Source organism: Somniosus microcephalus, chromosome 2, assembly GCF_052327205.1.
Source record: "Somniosus microcephalus isolate GS21.2 chromosome 2, FLI_Smic_1.0, whole genome shotgun sequence".
NCBI lineage: Eukaryota > Metazoa > Chordata > Chondrichthyes > Squaliformes > Somniosidae > Somniosus > Somniosus microcephalus.
The window spans coordinates 340681947-340705417 of record NC_140988.1 but is presented as its reverse complement, the minus strand read 5'-3'; the positions used below and the strand labels follow the sequence as shown (position 1 = coordinate 340705417).

General features: G+C 48.3%; 1 protein-coding gene across 9 annotated transcripts in view; it reads right to left on the bottom strand.

The window, feature by feature from the left end:
- The window catches only part of ccdc142 (coiled-coil domain containing 142), a 221509-nt gene that overhangs the window by 1268 nt on the left and 196770 nt on the right, over positions 1-23471 (bottom strand). For 8 of the 9 annotated variants that reach the window (XM_085975438.1, XM_085975437.1, XM_085975439.1 and 5 more), the window contains one exon: positions 23221-23432. In XM_085975438.1, the coding sequence (XP_085831564.1) occupies positions 23221-23432 (212 nt within the window). Of the gene's footprint in view, positions 1-23192; positions 23433-23471 lie in introns of all 9 variants that reach the window. The other variant, XM_085975441.1, reaches the window with a different exon arrangement.

Genomic DNA, 23471 nt, shown 5'->3' with positions numbered 1-23471 from the left:
AAGACTAAAGCAAATCTAAAAATAAAGGATCTCAAAGCTTAAAATCAAAGTAGAATTAAAACACCTTGGCCTAGAAATTCAGTATCGCCACGTTTGGGGCGTTATAGTCGAGCGGGCGCTAAATTTAGCGCCCGGCGCAAATTATCACCACCTTCAGCGAAATTGACCTGCTTCGCCCCAAGAGGTGCTTGGAGCGCTAAAGCAGGCGCTGCACGACTGTCCTAAGGCGCTAAGCCGGAGAAGCGAGGCGCTACCACCGAGGGCGGGCGCAGCGCAGGTGCGGCCAGTTAGCGATTGCAGGCAGACACGCTGGCGCCGGTCAGCTCTTAAAGGGGGAGGGTCGATTTGGATTGCAGCCACGCCCTGCATATTGGAGCCCTGATTCTCGGCCTGGACAGACCTGCTGCCACGTTCTAATGCCTAGGACCATGGAGAGGTCCAGGGAGCGAGCGCAGCGGTTCAGTGAGGGGGCCCTGCAGGTTCTGGTTGGCGCAGTGGAGCGCAGGCGATCTATCCTGTTTCCGGACAGTGGCAGGAGGCCGCTGCCCACCGAATATCGAAAAGCTTGGAGGGAGGTAGCACACAGAGTGACCTCCAGCAGCATGGTACCTAGGACCCCTGTGCAATGCAGGAAGAAGTTCAACAACCTCACTCGGGTTGTCAGGGTGAGTACCCTTTTCGGTATCCTCTTCATCCCTGCATGTGCACCTCACTTTATGGCCAAAGGGTCCTGAAAGCCCCAATGCCTAACCCTCATCCAACACCTATGGGCCTTTCATGAAACTCACATGCACATTCACCACTTTACACACTGTAAGGGCTATTTGACCATGGGAGGCAGTGCAGCCAAGATCAGGGCTTCACACTAAGGGCTATTCCACCATGGGAGGCAGTGCAGCCTAAATCAGGGCTTCACACTGTACTCAGAGCCTGTCCTTTCTCTTGCAGGGCAAGCTGGCGCACAATAGGAGGCAGCAGCAACGGACCGGGGGAGGCCGGCCTGACCTTAAAGACCTCAGCGATCTGGAGCAGCGAGTGGAGCGGATTATGGCAGGCCAGATGATTGGCCCCGTCGCCACTGGAGATGCCGACCCCGTTCTGGACAGCAATGGTAAGGTCATCACCCTTTTTGACCTCTCTCCTTCCACTTGTGCCTCACACCAGCATCCTTTGCCACTATCGAACCAATACAGTGCATTGCAGCACTCATGCCTCCCTCGCTGCCGCCCTGTCCTCACGCTAAAGCAACTCTTGTACCTCCCTGCTTTCAGATGCTGATTTACCAGGTGAGGAGGCGGGCCTTCAAGCTGCCACTGTGAGTGATTCTGAAGGCGAGGAGGAAGAGGAAGCCGGACCATCAGTGCCACCCTCAGCCGAGGCAGCCCATGGCCATAATGGGGACATGTCTTCCCTGGATGGGAGCGGGGGGGGGGGGGGAAGGGTCTGAGGAGGGTGAAGCTCCGGGGCCCAGCGGGCTGCAGCAATGCGGTGGGGGTAGGGAAGCTCAGCGGCCTTCTCCCCGGAGGGAGAGTCTGGCCTCCAGTCCTGCTACAGTGAGCGCAGAAGAGGTGCGGCTTCTCGCTGAAATGGACGCCCAGGCGGAGCAGAGGCACACTGAGCTCATGGCTGTCGTGGCAAGGATGCCAGACTCCATAGAGTCACTGGCAAGGAGTGTCCAGGACTTCGGGGCAGCACAGGCAAGGAGTCTGCAGGACTTTGGTGCAGCACTGGCAAGGAGTCTGCAGGACTTCGGTGCAGCACAGGCGGCTTCCACGCAAGTGCTTAGTGGTGCCATGCAGTCAGTGGCTGGTCTGATGCAGACACAGATTAAGGCCACACGAGCACTGACTGCTGCCACCCTTGCTGGATCGGGCAGGATTCGCCGGGGCCCTCACCGCGCCGCAGCAGGCCAGCAGTCTGTGCTTCAGCAGATTGCTCCGCATGCTGCAGTGCTGCCCCGTGGGAGTGCCAGTGTGTCATCCGACCGGGGAGTGCCTGTGCTCTGTCAGGTCCTGCTGCCAACATTGTCACTCCTCCACTGCAGCTGCCACCACCCGTAGGACAGACTGCTGCCGCCCATGCAGAGTTGGAGCAGTCAGCAGCCGGGCCCTCCAGGCCCAGAGCTGGTCCAGGCCGTCCCCCAAGGGCATCTGCCGACTCAGTTTCTGACACTCAGCAGCCTTCCCCCAGCCTTGCTGCAGCCACTGGGGTCCCATTGCGGAGGAGCTGCAGGGTGGGAAGGGGCCAATCTCGCAAGCGAAGCAGATCACCCTCGCAGGCCAAAAAGTAGGAGGTGTGGCAAAATGCTGTTAATTTTTTTAGTGAAGGCCGAGGATCATGGTCATTTTTGGTTAACTCTTTTGTTCATTGTCTCCAGGTTGTGAGAGCCAGTTATGTGTCTGACTGTTTTTTGGGGGGTTTCTCTGTATTTCTTTGTCATGCAGGAAGGGCATACAGTTTGTTAAATAAATAATTGTCTTTATTCAGATTGTGCATGTTTGCTCTTTGAACTATTTGTTGCTTTGAGCGGCTCAGGGTTTGCGGAACCGTTCCATTCATGTTCTTTCAATGGCACAAGCCATTCCCTCAGAGGGGGCCTAGAACCGACTTGCAATAAGCCGCTGACGGACGGCCCTTGCACTTTGTGTCTCTCTCCCGTCTTGGTGCTCCTCCTCCTCCTCCTCCTCCTCTGCTGGTGCTCCAATGTCTGCTGGCAGTGGCTGAGTCCTGAGGACAGCCAGGTTATGCAGCATGCAGCACACTACAACGAAATGGGAGACTCGCTCAGGCGAGTACTGAAGGGTTCCCCCGGAATGGCCCAGACAGCGGAAACGTTGCTTTAGCACGCCGATTGTGTGCTCAATGATGTTCCTGGTCGCTTGATGGCTGTCACTGTATCGTTCTTCAGCAGGGGTGCTGGGCGCACGGAGCGGGGTCATCAGCCAGGTGCACAAAGGATAGCCCTTGTCCCAGAGAAGCCAGCCTCCTGGGTGAGCCGGGGCTTCGAAAAGGTCTGCCACAGAAGTCTGGCGCAGGATGAAGGCGTCGTGGCTGCTGCCTGGAAAGCGGGCATTGACAGCTAGTATCAGCTGTCTGTGGTCACACACCAACTGCACGTTCAACGAATGGAACCCCTTCCGGTTGCGGTAATCATCGGCATTCTCTTGAGGCGCCCGCAAAGCCACATGCGTGCAGTCAATGGCGCCCTGGACCATGGGGAAGCCCGCTATTCTTGCAAATCCCATTGCGCGCTCTTGCTGCTTGTCCAGGGTCATGGGGAAGGAAATGTACTGACGTCTCCTTTTGAAGAGGGCATTCGTGACTTGGCGGATGCAGCAATGCACCGCAAACTGGGAGACATTGGCAATGTCCCCAGTAGCGGATTGGAAGGAGCCGGTGGCATAGAAGTTGAGAGCCACTGTCACCTTCACTGCCACCGAAAGAGACGTCCTGCTCCTCAGCTGAGGCTGCAGATCTGTCTGAAGCAGGTGGCAGAGCTCAGTCACCACCTCCCTGCTGCATCGAAGCCTCCGAATACACTGCTCCTCAGACATGCCGAGGTAGAACTGCTGGCGGTATACCCTGGGAGGGTAAGGTCTCCTGTGCCGACGCCTGTAGGCCCTCCTTCGTCTGGCCATGATTGGCACTCTCTCTCGGCGTCTCTGAGCCCTCTCAATGCAATGGAGAAACCCAACGTTTCCACACATTGCAGCCCCCATAATATGTGGCCACTCAAGGCTATGCCACTGAAAAATCAATCCAACTGCAAAGTTCTGGGCTGAAGCCAGAAGTACCTGTGCGAGCGCTGAGTCAATGCAGAAAGCTCTCTCCCTTTGTCACTCTCTCTCACAGAAGGAGTGGTCCAAAATGGCTACCACTAAGAAGCCAGGAAGAGCCCCCTTTAAATAGCGCCCCCCCAACCCCACAGCGACTGGGAACCGTTCCACTCAACCAGTCGCTGGGAGCGCCAGGTGGAAAGAAGGGGGGCGCCACTGAAGTTCCGGTTCGGGGTGCACCAAGGGCGTTGCACCATGAAATGACGTAAGGATCTGCGCGCGCAGCTGAGCGGGCGTTGCGGTTTTGCGCCGCCGCTAAATGTCCGCTCAATTTCGCGAGAGGTGCAGGTCTCGCCGCGTCCGGGCGCTAGCCGCTTTGCACCCCACTTATCGCCCTCTTAAGGCGCTAACGGCTGGCGCTAACAACTGAATTTCTCCCCCCTCCCTTCATCCAAAGGAAACACTAGTTATTTTACTTCAGACCAATTTAACCTTGCCGCCCAAATGTAGTATCAAACAACAGTAATAGTAGAAAGAGAAATCCCTACAAGAAAAACTTCCCTCCCCCTCCCTTATATTCATTAGGGGAAGGAAGGACTGATGGTTTTTAAAATGGTTGCTTTCCTGAAAGAGAACAGTATCTGTAAGGAGTAAGCACACTCAGTATAAAGCAGTTCCTTTTTATACATGCTTTATTCTGTTATTTTTCTCAGTAAGTTTTTTTTATTTACTTTGACCTGTAACTGAAGAAGCCCTCCATAGATGTCAAGAGAAATTAATTTCAACAAAGAGGATGGGCTCCAGCAACATGTGCTGGGGATGCCCATGAAATTTATCTAAATGGTGATAGTTACTTTCTCCTGTAACATTTACTATTGCAATGCAGTACAGATGCTCTCCTTGTATTACTATACTCAATTTGATATTCAAATAAAACAAAATGCAAAATAGTGCAGATGCTGGAAATCTGTGGAGAGAGGAAAGTAGGGTTAACATTTCAGGTCTATGACCAATGTTTTTTTGGCCCCCACGGCCCCTTTAACGGGCTGCACGGGCCATTCAAAATTCCACGCATGCACGTTTTTTCTATTTAAAAGCTGGCTCACCAGAGGGCTGCATGGCCGCGCAGCTCAGAGGGAATATTGAACTAACAACAGAAAATGCTGGAAACACTCAGCAGGCCAGGCAGCATCCGTGGTTTCTCTCTCTACGGATGCTGCCTGGCCTGCTGAGTGTTTCCAGCATTTTCTGTTGTTATTTCAGATTTCCAGCATCCACAGTATTTTGCTATTGTATTAGAGGAAATACTGTCTATGGCCCTTTGTTAGAACCCAACGAAGAGCCATAGATCTGAAGCGTTAAAACTACCTTACTCTCGACACATAAACTGTTTAACTTGCTGAGAGTTTTCAGAATTTCTGTAATTATTTGATATTCAAATATAGGATATTAATGTTCTAAGGACAAAATTAAAAGAAAATAAATTACATTTTTAAAAAGTTATCCAAGAAATTCAAATTGAAACAGGAAAAGCTTTAGAAACAAGTAGAACAGATGAGGAGTAATTGAAGTCTAGCCTAAAGTACAGTGACTACTCATTGAGATTAATGACGAACCCGTATTTAGACTAAATAGTTACAGTGTCATAGAAACATAGAAGATAGGAGCAGGTGGCCATTCGGCCCCTCGAGCCTGTTCCGCCATTTAATAAGATCATGGCTAATCATCCAAATTCAGTACCCTGTCCCTGCTTTCTCCCCATACCCCTTGATCCCTTTAGCCTTAAGAAATATATCTAACTCCTTCTTGAATATATTTAATGAATTGGCCTCAACTGCCTTCTGTGGTAGAGAATTCCACAGGTTCACCGCTCTCTGGGTGAAGGAATTCCTCCTCATTTCAGTCCTAAATGGCTTACCCCTTATCCTTAGACTGTGACCCCTGGTTCTGGACTCCCCCGCCATCTGGAAGATCCTTCCTGCATCTAGTCTGTCTAGTCCTGTTAGAATTTTATAAGTTTCAATGAGATACCCTCTCATTCTTCTAAACTCTAGCGAATATAAGCTTAATCGACCCAATCGCTCTTCATACGTCATTCCTGCCATCCCAGGTATCAGTCTGGTGAATCTTCGCTGCACTCCCTCCATGGCAAGAACATCCTTCCTCAGATAAGACGACCAAAACTGCACACAATACTCAAGGTGTGGTCTCACCAAGGCCCTGTACAACTGCAGCAAGACATCCTTGCTCCTGTACTCGAATCCTCTCGCTATGAAGGCCAACATACCATTTGCCTTCTTAACCGCCTGCTGCACCTGCATGCTTACCTTCAGCGACTGGTGCACAAGGACACCCAGGTCTTGTTGCACTTCCCCTTTTCCCAATCTATTGCCGTTCAGATAATAATCTGTCTTCCTGTTTTTGCCACCAAAGTGGATAACCTCGCATTTATCCACATTATATTGCATCTGCCATGCATCTGCCCAATCACCTAACCTGTCCAAATCATACTGGAGTTTCTCTGCATCCTCCTCACAGCACACACGCCCACCTAGCTTTGTGTCATCTGCAAACTTGGAGATATTGGGCTCGATTTTAACGCAACCGACAAGCGGGCTTTTAGGCGTGTGGGGGGTTAAAATCGCAAAACCTGGGGGGTCGGGACCCCCCCCCCGCCTGGTTCCCGACACCTAGCCATTTTAACCTGGGTGTGTCTGATGGACCCGAATCAGTCCCGCCGGCAACAGGTGGGACTGGTCTTTAGGGCCCTTAAACAGCACTCATTGGCCTTTATAATCCCATTTTAACAGGCCCTTGCCTGTTTAACCCTTTTCCCACGTAAAACGCGCCTGGTGGGGATCGCGCCTGTGAAACCTGGCGTGAGCACTATTTGCTTGCTGACTATCAGCTGCAGGTCCAACATTAAAGAGGATATTTGATCAGTCATCATTTGCAGGCGGCAGGACTTTGTTGTCTCAGGTCTGGGGCAACTTTTACCAGGCCTAACCACACCTGTGGAAGGTTGGAGCCTCACACACTTCTCCAGTGTGACCTCCTGCGAGACCCCTCTTGCCACCCTCACTCAGCGCTTCCTCAACTGAGGCATCTACCAGAAGCCTGGGAGGCCTTTTTTTCCTTCCCCTCTTGGCATTAGAGGACCTCCAGCCCCATTCGCGAAATGACACATGCCACAACTGCAGAAGTTGCCATCAGAATTTTTATGCAAAACAAACTGATGGCATTTTTACAAAATACACAACATTTCACCCAAGTCACTACCCTTGTGATTATTTGTGCTTTATTTTCCTCTTACGCGTGCTCCTACGTAGTGGTTCCCCTGTGGCTTCAGCAAAAGTGGAGGCCCCTTGCTCACTTTCCTGCTGCTCCTGTCTCGACACCTTTGGCGGGCGTCCTCTGGGGTGGCAAGCCTGTCATGCAGTCTGCTGCTCCTGAGGCTGTGCAGGGGTTGAGACCTCTATCTCCGTTGGGTGCGGACTCCGGCAGGGCTCTGACCGAGGACTCTGCAGTGGCATGGAAGTGTGAACGCTTGGAGAGGAGCCCCCACTTCCTTGAGGTCTGCCACCAACGTCCCTCTCATGGGTCAGGTCCCCCTCAGTGCCTGCAAGTAGCTTGAGAGCAGCTTGCTGCACATCAGGGGGGCCATGGGAACCCGTATCTGCAATGGCAGTTCTACTCAGGACTTCCATGAAGGTCTAGTTTCTCTGTTCAATAGATGCCCATCGCTCCTCAAGAGATGTCATTCTATTCTGAACACTCACCAAGTTTTCCATACCCAGGCGACTAACCTCCTCCATGGCTGTATCCCTCCTTTCCTCTACCGTTGCCCTCCTCTCCTCTACCGTAGCCATCCTTACCATGGAGGCAGCAATCATTTGCACGTAGGTAGCCATCCTTTCCGTGTTGATGCATTCATGCACCACTGACTCCACAAAGGCTCTGCTCATGTTCGCTATGGACTCCTCCATTCACTCCACACTCGCAGCGACCCTGAAGACAAAACCTGCCACAGACCCCTGCATCTAAGCATGGAGTGCCATCACCTCTGATCTTACGGATGGACCCAGAGGCAGAGGGTCGACATGCAGCTGAGCCGAGCTGGCAGAGTCCTGCACCCTCCGACGAGGACTCTCCACTGCTGTCCCTGTCTCCACAATCTGCTGATGCTCACTTGTGAGCTGTGATACACCAGGTGACAACTCTACTCTATGTCCCGAAGGTCGCAACGAGGTGTGAGTGTCTGCATTGGTGCTGGCTGCGCTTATTTCTGCTGACGCTGCGCCCTCAGAGGTTGCAGATTCCTCTGAGGAGTCTGGCTGTTCAGGCTCTTCCTCCTGCACACTGGGGACGGGGGCTCTCGATGGTCCTGTGGGGGAGTCAAGGAAAAAGATGTGATGCCAAGGTTACATGCACATTGCATTTTGCAGATGATCATAAGTCCATGTGATGTAGCTTCAGAATCATTATCAGCGACTCATGCAATGCCAATGAGAGAGATGGAAAACGATTCTGTCACCGGCTTGCGGGGATGCTCCTTTCTGTCCTTCCCCAACTTCCACATCTCGGTCAGCCCCGGCAATCTCCAGGACGCCTTCCTCCCAGGGGGTGAGCTGGGCTAATGAGGGCGGCCCTCCTCCTGTGCTGGTTCGCTCTCTCCTGTTGTGAGCTCTCTTTTCCTGTAATGAGGGAGACAAGTGGAGGTTGAGTGAGAATGAAGGAGTGCAGAGATTGCATAGCATAGATACTTATAAGGAGACAAAGATGGAGTGAGGTTGCAAGACCAAGGGCCCTCCCTGTGTGTAGTCAGTTGTGTTTAAAGCATCAGAGTGAGAGGGAGTGTGAGGGCTGCATGGTGGAATAGTTCTGTGAATGTGAGCATAGAGAGAGAGGGAATGGGTAAGGGTGCATGGATGTGAGTGTCTTGTGGGATGTGCAGGAAGAGATTGCTAAAGCTGAGTGCTGGTGAGGAAAGGCAATGGGGATCAGATTGAGGGTGATGGGAACTTCATACAGTACAGGAAACTCTTTTTTATCGTTGGTGCCGGTTTATCAAAAAGTCCGGATTACAGAGAGGTATAGTAAAAGGTACGAGAGCTCCGTACATAGCAACAAATCCAGGCTTCCTTGTTGCTTAGCAACAGGTGCAGGAACTGGCCACAAGATCCAAGCTTCCCTGTTGCTTAGCAACAGGTGCAGGAACCCGACCACAAGATCCAGGAACGGCCACTAATATGAATTAAAACTTACCTGAACCTACTCCTGAATTTTGCCGGTTAATGGTTATTTAGGTGCCGGTAAATCGAGAGTTTCCTGTACTTACTTTTCCAGTGCGAAGGTGGTCATGGAATTCTTTTCCTGCACTGCAACCACGTTCTTCATGTGAGCCCCAAGGAGTTGACTTGACCAGCCACCTGTAGCCACACAGCCTTGGTCTGACTGGGAGGCCTCTTCCTCCCTGAAGTTGGTGTTGTGTGACTTCTTACATTTGTCCACACCAGTCCAACACCGGCATCTCCACACCATCCCTGAAGAAGGGAACAGGACCTCCCTGTGGGCCCTAGCACCATCCAGAAATGCCTGGAGTGAAGCCTCATCAAATTTGGGGGCAGATCTGGCCCTCCTGCTGGCCGTTGCTCCTGCAGGCACCTGGGCTATCTTAATGGTGAAGTTTGGGAGCCTGCATAGGAAGCAAGGCTTGCTGTGGACCCTAAAAGCAGCAGCAATGATGATGTCATATTCTGCGACTTTCTGACTGGAAATACTCAATTGCCAAGGCTTCCCACACGGTGGAAATCAATTGGCCAATTGAGTTAAAATTGCATCAATCTTACAGACCCATTTAGAATCGTGTGGGAATCACTAAATTCGGGGAACCCGCCAATTCCCCGCACCCGAGTTAAAATCGACCCCATTACATCTAGTTCCCTCATCTAGATCGTTAATATATATTGTGAATAGCTGAGGTCCTAGCACCGCTCCCTGCAGTACCCCACTAGTCACTGCCTGCCACTCGGAAAAATACCCATTTATTCCAACTCTTTGCTTCCTGTCTGCCAACCAGTTCTCTATCCAAGTCAGTACCTTACCCCCAATCCCATGTGCTTTAACTTTGCACGCCAATCTCTTATGCGGGACCTTATCGAAAGCCTTCTGAAAGTCCAAATACACCATATCCACTGGTTCTCCCTTATCTATTCTACCAGTTACATCCTCAAAAAATTCCAGTAGATTAGTCAAGCATGATTTACCTTTTGTAAATCCATGTTGACTTTGTCCGATCCTGTCACTGTTTTCCAAGTGCTCTGCTATTACATCTTTTATAATGGACTCTAGCATTTTCCCCACTACCGATGTCAGGCTTACTGGTCTATAATTCCCCGTTTTCTCTCTACCACCTTTTTTAAATAGTGGGGTAACATTAGCTACCCTCCAATCCATGGGAACTGTTCCAGAGTCTATAGAATTTTGGAAGCAAATTGTCGCTGAGGTAATCTTTCAAGATGAAGTTGCTTAAATCCCCGATTAAGATTTATTTTTCTTTCCTCTCTCCTGCCCTTACACCTCCCTCCCCCTCTCTCTACACTGAGCAGAGATCCAATCTACTAATAGACGTCTGCTAGTGCTGGTTTAAGCTGACCACTGGATATGCCAAAGGACGGTCTGGGTGGAGTGGTGAAGAAACGTGCTCTATAATTTGCCAACCCCTCACTATAGGAAACTGTCTGGCATGGGCTGGACACCGCTCTTTGAAGGGAAGGTTGAAGTTGGATTAACGAATGGAAAGGAGTCAATAGGTCAGTTTAAAAACTGAACTCCTCAACACTCCATGAAGGATCATACTGAGCGAAGTGAACATGTCAATCTATTCAGGGCTGATGTCACAATGGCCTTCCTGTAGATTTCTAATCAAACCCAAAGTTAAATAGAGCAAGCTAAAGTCAACTTTATCAAGAAAGCAGGCTGTATAGCAGCAGTGTGCTGACAGGAGGCTGAGAATTTGCTTCATACTGTAACCTGAAGAGTTCTAATAATATTTTGAGGGGGGGGGGGGGCGGTGGGGGTTAGTTGCTGTCACAGTGAAGACTGAAACATTTCTTTCCAGGTCTACAAAAAACATAGTCGGATGCCCAAAAAAAACTACTTACAATCAATTTTTTTAAATTCTAAATTCCTACAGTAAACTTCCATTTTGTGCTATACTGGGCAGCACGGTGGCATAGTGGTTAGCACTGTTGCCTCACAGCGCCAGGGACCCGGGTTCAAATCCGGCCTCGGGCGACTGTCTGTGTGGAGTTTGCACATTCTCCCCGTGTTTGCGTGGGTTTTCTCCGGGTGCTCCGGTTTCCTCCCACAGTCCAAAGATGTGCGGGTTAGGTTGATTGGCTATGATAAATTGACCCTTAGTGTTAGGGGGATTAAATACATGGGGTTACGGGGATAGGGTGGGATATGTGTTGGTGTAGGAGTTATGGGGATCGGGTGGGATATGTGTCGGTGCAGGCTCGATGGGCCGAAATGGCCTCTATCTGCACTGTGGGGTTTCTGTGATTCTGTGATGTGTGTCTGTTGCTGAATTCCCTCCCTAAACCTCTCCGCCTCTCTACCCCTCTCTCCTCCTTTAAGACACTCCTTAAAACCTACCTCTTTGACCAACCTTTTGGTCACCTGCCCTAATATCTCCTTATGTGGCTGTGTGTCAAATTATGTTTGATAATGCTCCTGTTAAGCACCGTAGGACGTTTTATACATTAAAGATGATGGCCCAGAAATTCAGGTCTCCACGGGTGAGTACGCATTGGGCACTCACCCGTAGGCCCAATGGAAGTGCCGGTTTCCTGCATGCACTGCGCATGCGCGGGAAACCGGCACTTCCGTTCCCCTGAAAGGAGGGGTTGAGAGGTCGAACGCGTGCGCGGGAGAGGCTGCGCGTGCGCATCGAACTTTGTTTTTTTTTTTAATACAGGTTTTCCTGGGAGGGTAAGTCTGCAGAAGTTAGAAATGTAAAAAGCAGGCATAAGGCCTGCTTTTTACAAGGTAAGTGGTGAATTAATTAAAATTAAAACATTTTTTCCACAGGTTTATTATTTTTAAATAGTTTAAAGCAAGGTAAGTTTATTTTTAGCCCCGTTAGAAAATAAAAAAATTTTCAAGAATTTAAATTATTGTTTAAAATAGTTATTTCATGTAATTTATAGTTTATTTAAAAAATGTGATTTAAAAAAAAAATTATTTGACGATTTAGTGCTGTTTTGGGGCCGTAGTATTTATAAGTCTTGATAGCACTGCCTGTCAGACTTATGAATGGAGCATTCCCTGCTCCGATTGGCTCCCCATGGCCCACGTGATCCCAGGGGACGCATCGAACTAACTGCGCCCCTGGGATACGCAAGCACTGCGCGCCGGCAGCTGGACCAGGCCCCGGATCAGAATTCCACGGGGGCTCACAGCTCAACGGCCGGTGCGCAAGGTAAGTGCAGGTCGGGGGCTTGCACCCGCGGGAAGCCCCCGACCCGAATTTCTGGGCCGATATATATGCGCAAGTTGTTGATGTTTAAAGCACGGCCGCCAATGGTGGACTGAAGAAAATCGAGGAAGCGCAAGAGGCCACAATTGGAGAAGAGCAGAGCTCTCGGAAGGTTGTAGGGCTGGAGAACGTTACGGAGATAGAGAGGGGCGAGGCCATGGAGGGATTTGAAAACAAGGATGAGAATTACCGGACTGGAAGCCAATGTAGGTCAGCGAGCACCGGGGTGACGCGTGAACGGGACGGTGCGAGTTAGGATACGGACAGCAGAGTTTTGGATGAGCTCAGGTTTATGGAGGGTGGAAGATGGGAAGCCGACCAGGAGAGCGTTGGAATAGTCAAGTCCAGAAGTAATAAAGGCACAGATGAGAGTTTCAGCAGCAGATGAGATGAGGCGGGGGTGGAGTCGGGCGATGTTACCAAGGTGGAAGTAGGCAGTCTTAGTGATGGAGCGGATGTGTGGTCGGAAGCTCATCTTGGGGCCAAATACAACACCAAATGAGACAGTAGCCAGGCAGAGGGATGAAGTCGGTGGCTAGGGAACGGAGTTTGTGGCGGGGACCGAAGACAATGGCTTTGGCCTTCCCAATATTTAGTTGGAGGAAATTTCTGCTCATCCAGTACTGAATGTCAGACAAGCAGTGTGACAAATTAGAGACAGTGGAGGGTTCAAGAGAGCTGGTGGTGAGGTAGAGCTGGGTGTTGTCAGCTTACATGTGGAACCGGACATATTTTCAGCTGCCTCGGCCCTAAGCTGTGCAATTCCCCCTCCTCATTTAAGGCAGTCTTTAAAATCTACCTCTGAGTTTTTGGTCACCTGTCCTAATATCTCCTATATGGCTCTATTTAAAATCTTGTTTGATAATCGCTGCTGTGAGGCACCTTTGAATGGTTTACTATGTTAAAGGTGCTATATAAATTCAAGTTGTTGTAGATAAAAGGAAAAATGACAAAATACTGGCAATCTGAAGAAACAGTAGGAAATCTTGAAAATGCGCAACAGGTCAGTTGGCATTTAAAAAAAAAGATAGGTTCATGTTTTGGGTATGAGCCTTCATCTCAACATTGATATGCTCTTCTGATGAAGATTTCCACCTGAAACATTATCTAGGGGGTGAAATTCCATACCGCTGAAAGATGGGCACGAGCACCGCGGTAAGCGATATGCCCGCGCACGTTCAAGGAGCGCAGGCAGGTCAACTTTGTGCTGCCTGCTAATTATAATGATTGCAGCGCACAGCCTAGCGCTGAATGCGCTGCTGACAGGCAGTGTGCTCAGCAGGGAGGCGACGATCCCGAGGTTCGATCTAGCCTGCACCTCTAAAAGGTGAGCTGCCTTCTGCTGATGAAAAATGGTAAAATGCTTCAGCACCAACCCAAATGGCTCAACAGTCCAGGGAAAGAACAACTGGGGTCTCGGATGCAGCACTCAAGTTTTGTGCTGGGGGTGAACACTGGAAGAGAGGTCCTCTACCCACAGGGGGCCAGGAGGCCCTCCAGAAAGAAGGATGTGGGACCAGATCGCCAAGGCGGTCACTGCCAGCAGTGTCACCCCCAGGACCTGGATCCAGTACCCAAACAAGTTTCATGATTTCAAATGAGAGGTCAAGGTCAGGGAATGCATCTTCAAAAGCCGTCTCCTACCAACTGCACCACTAGCCTCACACACTGTTCAATGCACGACCTCTCTACCAAACACGAGGCACACCTCACATTCCAAGCTTCACCTCACCCCCTTGGAGGAGACGGCGCTGGCCATTCTTGGCTGGGGCATGGCTGAGCCCTTGACCAGCGGTGGGGCTGTAAGAATACAAGATGCCGGTATCCTCATACGTTATCCTCCTTCTCACATCTCACTTGCCCCTCATCCCACAATATCTTCTGATTTACAAGCTGCACACGGTTTAAGTATGCACCTCTTGCTTTACCCCCTCCCTTCACCACAACCCTACCCTTGTGCATTCCTCATTTCAGTTACCCAAGAAATCCAGCCAGCCCAGCCAGTGGGTCAACAAGGAGAGGAGAGTGAAGAAGAAGCAGAAGCACCGTCACTCGATTTCACACTCCCAGTCACCAGCTCCTTGAGGTCATCTGCAGTCTCGCCCACTGAAAGTCAGAAGCCTTCCACCAACCATACGTAGTGCTACCCCAGTGGCTGCAGTAAGAGCACTAGGATAGGCAAAGGCAGACGCAAGACCCTCATTAAGGGAATTCACAAGGGTATTTAGTTGTTTTTTTTTACCTCTACCACCCAGAAGGACAAGGGCAGCAAGCGCAAGGAATCACCTGCAAGTTCCCCTCCAAGTTACACACCATCCAGACTTGGAAATATATCGCCGTTCCTTCATCGTCGCTGGGTCAAAATCCTGGAACTCCCACCCTAACAGCACTATGGGAGTACCTTCAACACACAGACTGCAGCGGATCAAGGCAGCAGCTCACAACCACCTTCTCAAAGCCAATTAGGGATGGGTAATAAATGCTGGCATTGCCAGCGACGCCCACATCCCAGGAATGAATAAAAAAAATATTGGATGCATATATATTTTTTATTCGTTTATGGGATGTGGGTATATGGATACAGTATATGGATAAAGTTGGATTGGAAAGTTTGCTTTGTGGTGGCTTTTAGAAACATAGAAAAATAGCAGGAATAGGCTATTCGGCCCTTCGAGCCTGCTCTGCCATTCAATATGATCATGACTGATCCTCTATCTCAATACCATATTCCCGCTCTCTCCCCATACCCTTTGATGCCTTTTATCTATCTATCTCCTTCTTAAATATATTCAGTGACTTGGCCTCCACAGCCTTCTGTGGTAGAGAATTCCACAGGTTCACCACCCTCTGAGTGAAGTAATTTCTCCTCATCTCAGTCCTAAATGTCCTACCCCGTATGCTGAGACTGTGACCCCTCATTCTAGACCCCCCAGCCAGGGGAAACATCCTCCCTGCATCCAGTCTGTCCAGCCGTGTCAAAATTTTATACGTTTCAATGAGATCCCCTCTCATTCTTCTAAACTCTAAATGAATACAGGCCTAGTCGACCCAATCTCTCCTCATACGACAGTCTGCCATCCCAGGAATTAGTCTGGTGAACCTTCGCTGCACTCCCTCTATGGCAAGTATATCCCTTCTTAGGTAAGGAGACCAACATTACACACAGTACTCCAGGTGTGGTCTCATCAAGGCCCTGTATAACTGTAGTAAGGCATTCTTGCTCCTGTACTCAAATTCTCTTGCAATGAAGGCCAGCATACCATTTGCCTTCCTAACTGCCTGCTGCACCTGCATGTTTGCTTTCAGTGACTAGTGAACAAGGACACCCAGGTCCCTTTGTACACCAATATTTCCCAATCTATCACCATTTAAATAATACTCTGCCTTTCTGTTTTTCCTACCGAAGTGGATAACTTCACATTTATCCACATTATACTGCATCTGCCATTTATTTGCCCACTCACTCAACTTGTCTAAATTGCCTTGAAGCCTCTTTGCATCCTCCTCACAACTTACAATCCCACCTAGTTTCATGTTGTCAGCATACTTGGAAATATTACATTTGGTTCCCTCATCCAAATCATTGATATATATTGTGAATAGCTGGGGCCCAAGCATTGATCCCTCGGTACCCCACTAGTCACCGCCTGCCACCCCGAAAAAGACCCATTTATTCCTACTCTCTGTTTCCTGTCTGTTAACCAATTTTCAATCCATGCCAGTATATTACCCCCAATACCATTTGTTTTAATTTTGCACACTAACCGCTTATGTGGGACTTTATCAAAGGCCTTCTGAAAATCCAAATGCACCACATCTACTGGTTCTCCCTTATCTATTCTACCAGTTACATCCTCAAAAAAACTCCAGTAGGTTTGTCAAAACGATTTCCCTTTCATAAATCCATGTTGATCTTATCTAATCCCGTTGATATTTTCTAAGTGTCCTGTTATCACATCCTTTATAATAGACTGTAGCATTTTCCCTACTACTGATGTTAGGCTAACCAGTCTGTAGTTCCCTGTTTTCTCTCTCCCTCCTTTTTTAAATAGTGGGGTTACATTTGTCACCCTCCAATCTGCAGGAACTGTTCCATAATCGATATAATTTTGGAAGATGACAACTAATGCATCCACTATTTCCATGGCTACCTCTTTTAGTACTCTGGGATGCAGATTATCAGGCCCTGGTGATTTATCGGCTTTCAGTCCCATTAATTTCTCCAGCACTATTTTTACTAATACTAATTTCCTTTAATTCCTCCTTCTCACTAGACCCTTGGTTCCCTAGCATTTCTGGGAAGTTATTTGTGTCCTCCTCCGTGAAGACAGAACCAAAGTATTTGTTTAATTGTTCCCTATTATAAATTCTCCCATTTCTGACTGTAAGGGACCTACATTTGTCTTGACTAATCTTTTTCTTTTTACATGCTTTTACAGTCCGCTTTTATGTTCCTTGCAAGTTTACTCTCATACCCTACTACTGTAGGAAAATGGCAACAAAAACAAAGAATGATAAATCTTTGACCTAATTGGATAGCCCTGCAAGACTGCAGTGTTGCATACTAAATGTTATCTAAATTAAGATTTAGCTGTGCTCTGTCAGGTTACCTCCACTTACATTTTTTTTACACATCTCAATTGACATGAATTCTGCTCTGGCCTGGGAAAGACACCAGTCACATTTCTCAAAGGGCCTCTTTTAAGACTCAGCATTAATGCGGTTTCACAAGAAGGTTGGGATTCTTTTATTGCCCCAGGATGCCAGGAAATTTTAATTTTATTTCCTCAGATGTGTGGGATGAAAGTGGGATGACAAGTGAAAGAACTCCCCCGTGCTGGCTTAGATTTCTCCGCTTCAATCAAGGATTGTTTGGCTTAAAAAGTTTTGATTCTCCGTGGCTTTATCTTTGACCTTAGCTGTTGCTCCCCCACCTCGGTGCTTGGCGCTGCCTCTCCCTTACCATGGCAACCCTGCAGGAGGTGTAAGATATCGCGAGATCTCTTGGCATTCGCAAGAAGGAGGAGGAAGGGAGCCAATTGGCGAGAGGGAGGAAAGTGAGCCAATCGGCGGGAGGAGGAGGAGGAGGTGAGCCAATCGGTGAGAGGGAGGAGGAGGTGAGCCAATCGGCGAGGGGAGGAGGAGGTGAGCCAATCGGTGGGAGGAGGAGGTGAGCCAATCGGTGAGAGGAGGAGGAGGTGAGCCAATCGACGAGAAGAGGACGTGGTGAGCCAATCGGTGGGAGGAGGACGTGGTGAGCCAATCGGTGAGAGGGAGGAGGAGGTGAGCCAAATCGGTGGGAGGAGGGGGAGGTGAGCCAATCGGTGAGAGGGAGGTGAGCCAATCGGTGGGAGGAGGAGGAGGTGAGCCAATCGGCGGGTGGAGGAGGAGGTGAGCCAATCGGTGAGAGGGAGGAGGAGGTGAGCCAATCGGTGAGAGGGAGGAGGAGGTGAGCCAATCGGAGAGAGGGAGGAGGTGGTGAGCCAATCGGTGGGTGGAGGAGGAGGTGAGCCAATTGGTGAGAGAAGGAGGAGGTGAGCCAATCGGTGAGAGAAGGAGGAGGTGAGCCAATCGGTGGGTGGAGGAGGTGGTGAGCCAATCGGTGGGTGGAGGAGGAGGTGAGCCAATCGGTGGGTGGAGGAGGAGGTGAGCCAATCGGTGGGTGGAGGAGGAGGTGAGCCAATCGGTGGGTGGAGGAGGAGGTGAGCCAATCGGTGGGTGGCTCGCTTGGCCCATTATTCTCCTTGGTTAATCCTGGTCCTCGCCTGCGCGTGTTTATCTCTGAAGGCAGATGGGCCCAGCTGAGCCCCCGTGGGCTCGGATGCGGCGGAGTGAGGAGGAGTTGTGCAGAGGACTCAAAGAATCTGCAAAGGGATATAGGCAGGCTAGGTGAGTGGGCAAACATTTGGCAGATTGAGTATAATGTGGGAAAGTGCGAGGTTATCCACTTTGGCAGGAAAAATAAAAAAGCAAATTATTATTTAAATGGAGAGAGATTACAAAATGCTACAGGTCAGAGGGACGTGGGGATCCTTGTGCATGAAACCTGGGATGGCAGGAATGACATATGAGGAGAGATTGGGTCGATTGGGCTTATACTCGCTAGAGTTTAGAAGAATGAGAGGGGATCTCATTGAAACTTATAAAATTCTAACAGGACTAGACACACTAGATGCAGGAAGGATGTTTTTTATGGCGGTGGAGTCCAGAACCAGGGGTCACAGTCTAAGGATAAGGGGTAATCCATTTAGGACTGAGATGAGGAGGAATTTCTTCACCCAGAGAGTGGTGAACCTGTGGAATTCTCTACCAAAGAAGGCAGTTGAGGCCAATTCATTAAATATATTCAAGAAGGAGTTAGATATATTTCTTAAGGCTAAAGGGATCAAGGGATATGGGGAGAAAGCAGGGACAGGGTACTGAATTTGGATGATCAGCCATGATCTCATTGAATGGCGAGCAGGCTCGAGGGGCCGAATGGCCTACTCCTGCTCCTATCTTCTATGTTTCTACTCTATTTTTCCCCTCTTAATCAATCTCTTGGTCCTTTTTTGCTGAATTCTAAACTGCTCCCAATCCTCAGGCTTGCTACTTTATCTGGCAACTTTATATGACTCCTTTTTATTTCAGCATTGTGGCCAAGAGGACACTATAATGGTCAGTAATAGAGGGAAGGTAAGGTCTGGGACAAATGTTGAAAGGAAAATTGGGGTTGTGTTCACTGGTACTGCAGGCGGATGATTCAATCCTGGATATCCCTGCCAGAAAGGGGCTGTCCGGGCTGCCTCCTTCCTTCCGCTTCCTCCTCTTCTGCTTCTTCCTCTGCCCTCTGTGAGCAGCTTGTCCCCTTTGCTGCCTCTGCTCCATCTCCATGTCATGCAGCAGCCCAAGGGGGACTGCAACTAGAGCCCCCAGGACTGGGAGCAAGTGGTGTTCTCTGAGACTTTCCTTTAAGAGCCAAAGCCTTGCAAACATCCAGCAGTACTCCCTGCATTCCCTTCACACTTTAACAACTTTTTTAATGTATTACACCAAGCCACTACTCCAGTAAAATGTAAAGAAACCAGTACAAAAGCTAAAATCTAAACTTACCTGGAAGTTGCATGTGTCCCTTTAAAAAGCCCTGGTAGGCTGTCTGACGTAAGAAAACTACTAGGCACTTGGTCTAAGCGTTAAACAAAGCTTTAATCAACTGTTTTACAACATGAAGATCTAGTTGTGTCCTTCACTAGTTCCTGTTAAGAATGTCCTGCGCAAGCTGGGCCCGAGCCCCAGTATTTATACTCTCCCTGGACAGTGCCACCCGCAGGCCGCTCAGTATTATTTCATAAGTTTTTCTTTCATGAATGACTGATTCATGTCAGTGTCCATCGTACAGCTGCAAGTAAGTTCTGCCGTGCGTGCTTTGGAGAGAGCGTTAAAAGGAGCGGCGACATCTAAAATACCAGATCATGCGTCAATTCAGCATTGCACGCTGATTGACGTCACGATCTGACTTATTTCAATATCTGAAGTGAGCACAGGTAACGGCAGCGCTGCCGACCTGCCCAAAATGGCGGCAGCCACGTTCCATGCCGGTAGTGGACGGCCGCCATTTTTTCATCCAAACCGGCATCAACTGCCGCGCAAATGGGCCGAATTTCATAGCCCTAAACTTTCTGTCTCATCTGCTGCGCATTTCCTGTTTTTATTCTAAATTTTGTGTCTATTATTCAGTGTTAACCAGGTGCAAGATCAGTGCAGAAAGAAATTTTCAACCAATTTAAAAACTGAACTCCTCAACAATTCATGAAGTATCTCACGGAGTGAAATGAACAAGTTTTTTAGGGCTAGGTCCTGTTAACCCTTTTTGCCCTAGAACTTTGATCACTCTCATGGGCGAGTCAAGCTTTCAGTAACATGTCTAGCGAAACAAATAGCAAAAAAAAATTGGTAATTGCTTTTAGGTACTGGACTATTTTGCCATTATAAGATCTCAATTTTATCTTCAAAAGCTGTAGAGCATCATATAAACCTTGTATTTGGTTTAAGATTTCAAGCAACTTTACTAAACAATGAGCAAGCATATACTCTGACTGTGATATATATAATGCATTCTTTTATCTAACTCAAGTAGACAAAATAATAACAGCTGTAAGCTATTATTTTATCAATAACTTTTATAAATGTAGTCCTTTTCTTTCTTACAATCATTTCTAACTGCAGGCATTAGCTGGTCTACCTCATCTTTCCCTGTGAAGTTTCCAATCGGTTTGACTACCTTCTGATAACTCAAGTCAATGAATAAATCCAGCCACTAACTGGATAAAATAAACATTTTTTGTGACAGTAACCTAGGTTTGTCTAAATGTATACATGCAAAAACCTTGAATGGCCAATACTTCTAAAACGAGCAGATCTCTTGTAGCACTGCTCACAGTAAATCGTAGGCTGTGTTGTTGGGATGGTCTTGCAAGGCAGGTGGAAAGGCAAAGAGGTTTAGGGAGAGAATTCCAGAGCATGGGGCGTAGGTGGGGAGAAACACAAGAGGCCAGAGTCAGTGTCCTTGACGTATTGTAGAAAACTTACTTTGTCAGATTACTTTGTGTCATCCATTATGGCCCTGTTATTAATTCATTTTTCTCTAATCTGTCTACAATCTCTTCCTTTATCTCCTCTCCACTGTTCAGTGATCTAAAATATACTCCCAATAGAGTAAGAGTTCCCTTTTTATTCCTTAACTCCATCCAAATTCAGCTTTTGCACTCCATGCCATCGCAATGTCCTCGTGCTATAATGGACTATTTGAATACTACCACCCCTCCTCCACTTTTTTCTATTCCATCCCTCCTAATGATATTGTAACCAGGAATGTTCAGCTCAGAGTCCTGTCCTAGCCTAAACCACATCTCTGTTCATGCAATTATATAATACCCCCAATGCAATTTGTGGCTTTAGCTCACCAATTTTATTCACAGTATACTTTGAGTATTCATATAAAATGCAAACCTACCTCTGTATGGCAATTTTAATTTGTTTTAATTCCTATGCCTTCTTTTTAAAAATTCTTTTTTTTGACTCGGGTTATGGGGTTCGCCGGCAAGGCCAGCATTTATTGCCCATACCTAGTTGCCCTCGAGAAGATTCGTGGAGCGTACTTATGTGGCTAGTCCAGTTGAGTTCCTGGTTAATGGTGACCTCCAGGATGTTGAGGGTGGTGGATTTGGTGATGGTAATGCCATTGAATATCATGGTGAGATGGTTAGGCTCTCTCGTTGGAGATGGTCATTGCCTGGTACTTCTGTGGTAAGAATTTTACTTGCCACGTATCAGCCCAATCCTGAATGTTGTCCAGGTCTTGCTGCATGTGGGCATAGACTGCTTCATTATCTGAGCAATTGCAAATAAAGATGAACATTGTATTCCACCACAATCTGTAACCTCATGGCTTGGCATATCTCTCACTCTTCCATCAGCATCAAGCCAGATGACCGACCCTGGTTCAAAGAACAGTGCCAGGTGTACCTTAAAATGAGGTGTCAACCTAGTGAAGGACTACATGCATGCTAAAAAGCGGAAGCATCATACTATGGACAGAGCTAAGTGATCCCACAATCGGCCAGGTCAAAGCTCTGCAGTCCTGCCACATCCAGTTGCAAGTAGCGCTGGACAATTAAGCACCTAACAGGATGAGGAGGCTCCATGAACATCCCCATCCTCAATGATGGTGGAGCCCAGCATGTGAGTGCAAAAGACAAGGCTGAAGCGTTCGCAACCATCTTCAGCCAGAAGTGCCGAGAAGATGATCCTTCTTAGCCTCCTCCCGAGATGCCCACCATCACAGATGGCCGTCTTCAGCCAATTCGATTCATTTCACGTGATATCAAGAAATGGTTGAGTGTACAACAATGGCTACAGGCCCTGACAACATCCCAGATGTACTGCTGAAGACCTGTGCTCCAGAACCAGCCGCACCCTTAGCTAACCTGTTCCAATACAGCTACAATACTGGCATCTACCTGAAAATGTAAAAAATTGCCCAGGTATATCATCGTCACAAAAAGCAGGACAAATCGAACAGGGCCAAAAACCGCTCTATCATCAGCCTGCTCTCAATCATCAGCAAAGTGATGGGAGGAGTCTTTAACAGTGCTAACAAGTGGCTCTTGCTTGCCAATAACTTGCTCACTGATGGCTCAGTCTAGACCTCATTACAGTGTTGGTCCAAACATATACACAAAAGGTGAGGTGAGAGTGACTATCCTCAAGTGGACCTCAAACCAGCCAAAGTTTTTTTTCCTGAGCTTAAGAACAGCACGCCTGCTTTTCCCACAAAATAAAACATTTTGCCCTTTTTGAGCAGCATCCAAAGGTCTTTTTAAAGGACTGCTGGTTAGGTCGCTCAATGGCTGGTATAAATAGACGAAGCTCGCAGTATGCATGCTCCACCCATTTGTAGGATCGTCATAGGACCCCGATGTGCAAATTTCAACAGCCTTACACCCATTTGAGGTGAGTGGGCTGTTCATCCATTTACAGCCCTACCTGAAAATTATTACAGGTGGGTCTTGGGTATCAATCGAATGCCCCCCGCGCCCCTACTGATTTCCAACTGCTGGCACCCTGTTTATCAGGCGAGAAACGGGTGGCCGTCAAATGATTATTACACCCCTTTGTCAGCATCTCACGTCAAGTGTAAAACAAGTCTGATGGCGAGTTCTACTGTTACACTTCTAAAAGAACTCTGAGACCATTCAGGTGAGGCAGCACTAATCAACGTTAACTTGCTCAGCATTGTATATTGCCTGGCGCTCTGGTTTCCTCCAAAACCACATGTTTTGGAGGAAAAACATATAACCCATTTCAAAAATATACAAGATTAATTCAGAACTTACAAATAATAGAAAATTACTCAACACGTACAGCATCTCCTGAATGGCTTCCAGGTGTTTGATGGAATATAGACCTTCCTGGTAGGTTGCTGAAGAAGGCAGATAATGGCATTGTCCACTTGATAGAAAACATGGAGAGAAAGGAGAGCCTGTCTGATTTCCGATGAGAATTGACGTTCATTTGAACAGATTAAGTCTCTGATCATGTCAAAATCCTGCTTCAGCTGCAAGGCACCCTGGAGACTAAAGGACACAAACAACAAATTCACAATTTAATAAAAC